General features: G+C 31.1%; 1 protein-coding gene across 1 annotated transcript; it reads right to left on the reverse strand.

Moving 5' to 3' along the window:
• Nucleotides 1-353: 353 nt before the first annotated feature.
• On the reverse strand, nucleotides 354-1,402 carry LOC108743350 (ethanolamine kinase-like; the record flags this gene model as incomplete). The annotated part of the gene is made up of 3 exons (XM_018478897.1): nucleotides 354-505; nucleotides 569-797; nucleotides 1,150-1,402. Coding segments are annotated over 3 exons (564 nt in total), but the record flags the coding sequence as incomplete, so codon positions are not given.
• Between the last annotated feature and the right edge of the window lie 272 nt (nucleotides 1,403-1,674).

Raw genomic sequence — 1,674 nt, forward strand, 5'->3', positions numbered from 1 at the left:
AACTGAAATTGGAAGTGCTGCTTTTAGACCGGGGACCTTACGATGATGATATAATGTTTTATATGATTGCATTGATTCAAAGCAATAATTACGTTGATTCAAATCAGTTTTTGATTAACGATAACTTATTAATATAATTCCTATGATACCTTGCAGACTTTTAGTGTTTATAATCATTATTGGTTCGTTTCAACGGTTTCAACTCAACCCTCTCGTTGAAAATCCAAGAATTGAAATTTAAATCAGTTTTTGAATAGGATTTAATTAGATCTAGACGTTGGCGAGCGTTGTATGGTATTTAATGGAAAGCCTATCACAGGAATAAAAAGGAGACTTAGATATGCATTCGTTTTATTTAATTTTTTGTATAAACAAATTTATGTGTATAACAAACAAAATACTAATAACAAAAATAACGACGCATCAGCTGGATGTTTCATTCCCATCCAAGTTCAAAAAATCCTCTTTCTTAGCTAAATATTCGTTAATTCTTATAGCACCATATCTAGAAAACCAATAAATTGCTTTAGTGGCTTTCAAAAATTAACGAGCCGGCCGGTAAACTCACTTTATAAAATCGAAATCGATATAAGAATGTTCCGCTTGGATCAAAGCCCAAATGCCCCAAAACAAGTGGCTGGTAAGGGAGAATTTGTTAACTTGTATATACAATTTATAAATATCTTCGTCTTTAACGCTGTCAGTATTTTTGAATTCCAACAAATACGTTTTTAACCAGTCGTATTGTAACTCTTTAGAAGGATATTTTGAGTAATCAATTGTATCTGGTTCGATGCCTAAACATATAATATACGATCGCTATGTTATCGAGTTTCGATTAAACATTTATAGTCCAGGCAAATTAGCCTTTTGGGTTTGTTGTTTGAACTAGACCTAATTTTTTGCTTCTTTTCCCAAAATTTCAAAATAATAGTAGTTGGATTTTTATTTTAAATAAATCTCCATTTATTGAAGAAAATTTATCACTTTGAAAAACAGGACCCCCTTGCCCTTATCGACTTACAGGTACCTATGTAAAAATCCGGTCTAGTCAAAACTTTTTCAAATAATTCACCTGGACTATTCGTGAAACTTTTCGTTTGTTTTAATGGTTGAATTTTTAATCCAGTTGCACAAAAATTGCCTCACCTACAAATTCGTTAAAATGGTTACCAATATCAAATGCCTGATAGTTGTACGCGGCGTATTCGTAATCGATGAAAACAACCGAACTTTCGTCATCTGTACATATCACATTTCCTAAAAGAAGATCATTGTGGCAAAAAACAACAGGACTATTGATTTGAGTTAGGTTTTCTTTAAGATACTCTATTTCTTTCCGCAACTGCTCTTTTGGCAAAACTAAACTCTCATACCTAAAAGTATACTCATATAAATCATTAATCCATCAACAGACGCAATTTTGTTTTCAAGTTTTTAAGTACCTTTCAATATAAGAGAATATATTTTGGGAACTATTGGGGGTTATTCACCCACTTTTGTTTAATTAAATTAGAAAAAAAGTAGGAGACCTGACAACCCTTTGGTACCAAAGAATTCATTAAATTCAGAACTTTATATCTATATTAGACAAGAGATTATATTAAAAAGTATTACAAGAAGTAATTACTCTAATAACTTTAGAATGTTTCTATGACCTTTGAATAGGTCAAA

This window comes from Agrilus planipennis, unplaced genomic scaffold (genome assembly GCF_000699045.2).
Source record: "Agrilus planipennis isolate EAB-ADULT unplaced genomic scaffold, Apla_2.0 scaffold19, whole genome shotgun sequence".
NCBI lineage: Eukaryota > Metazoa > Arthropoda > Insecta > Coleoptera > Buprestidae > Agrilus > Agrilus planipennis.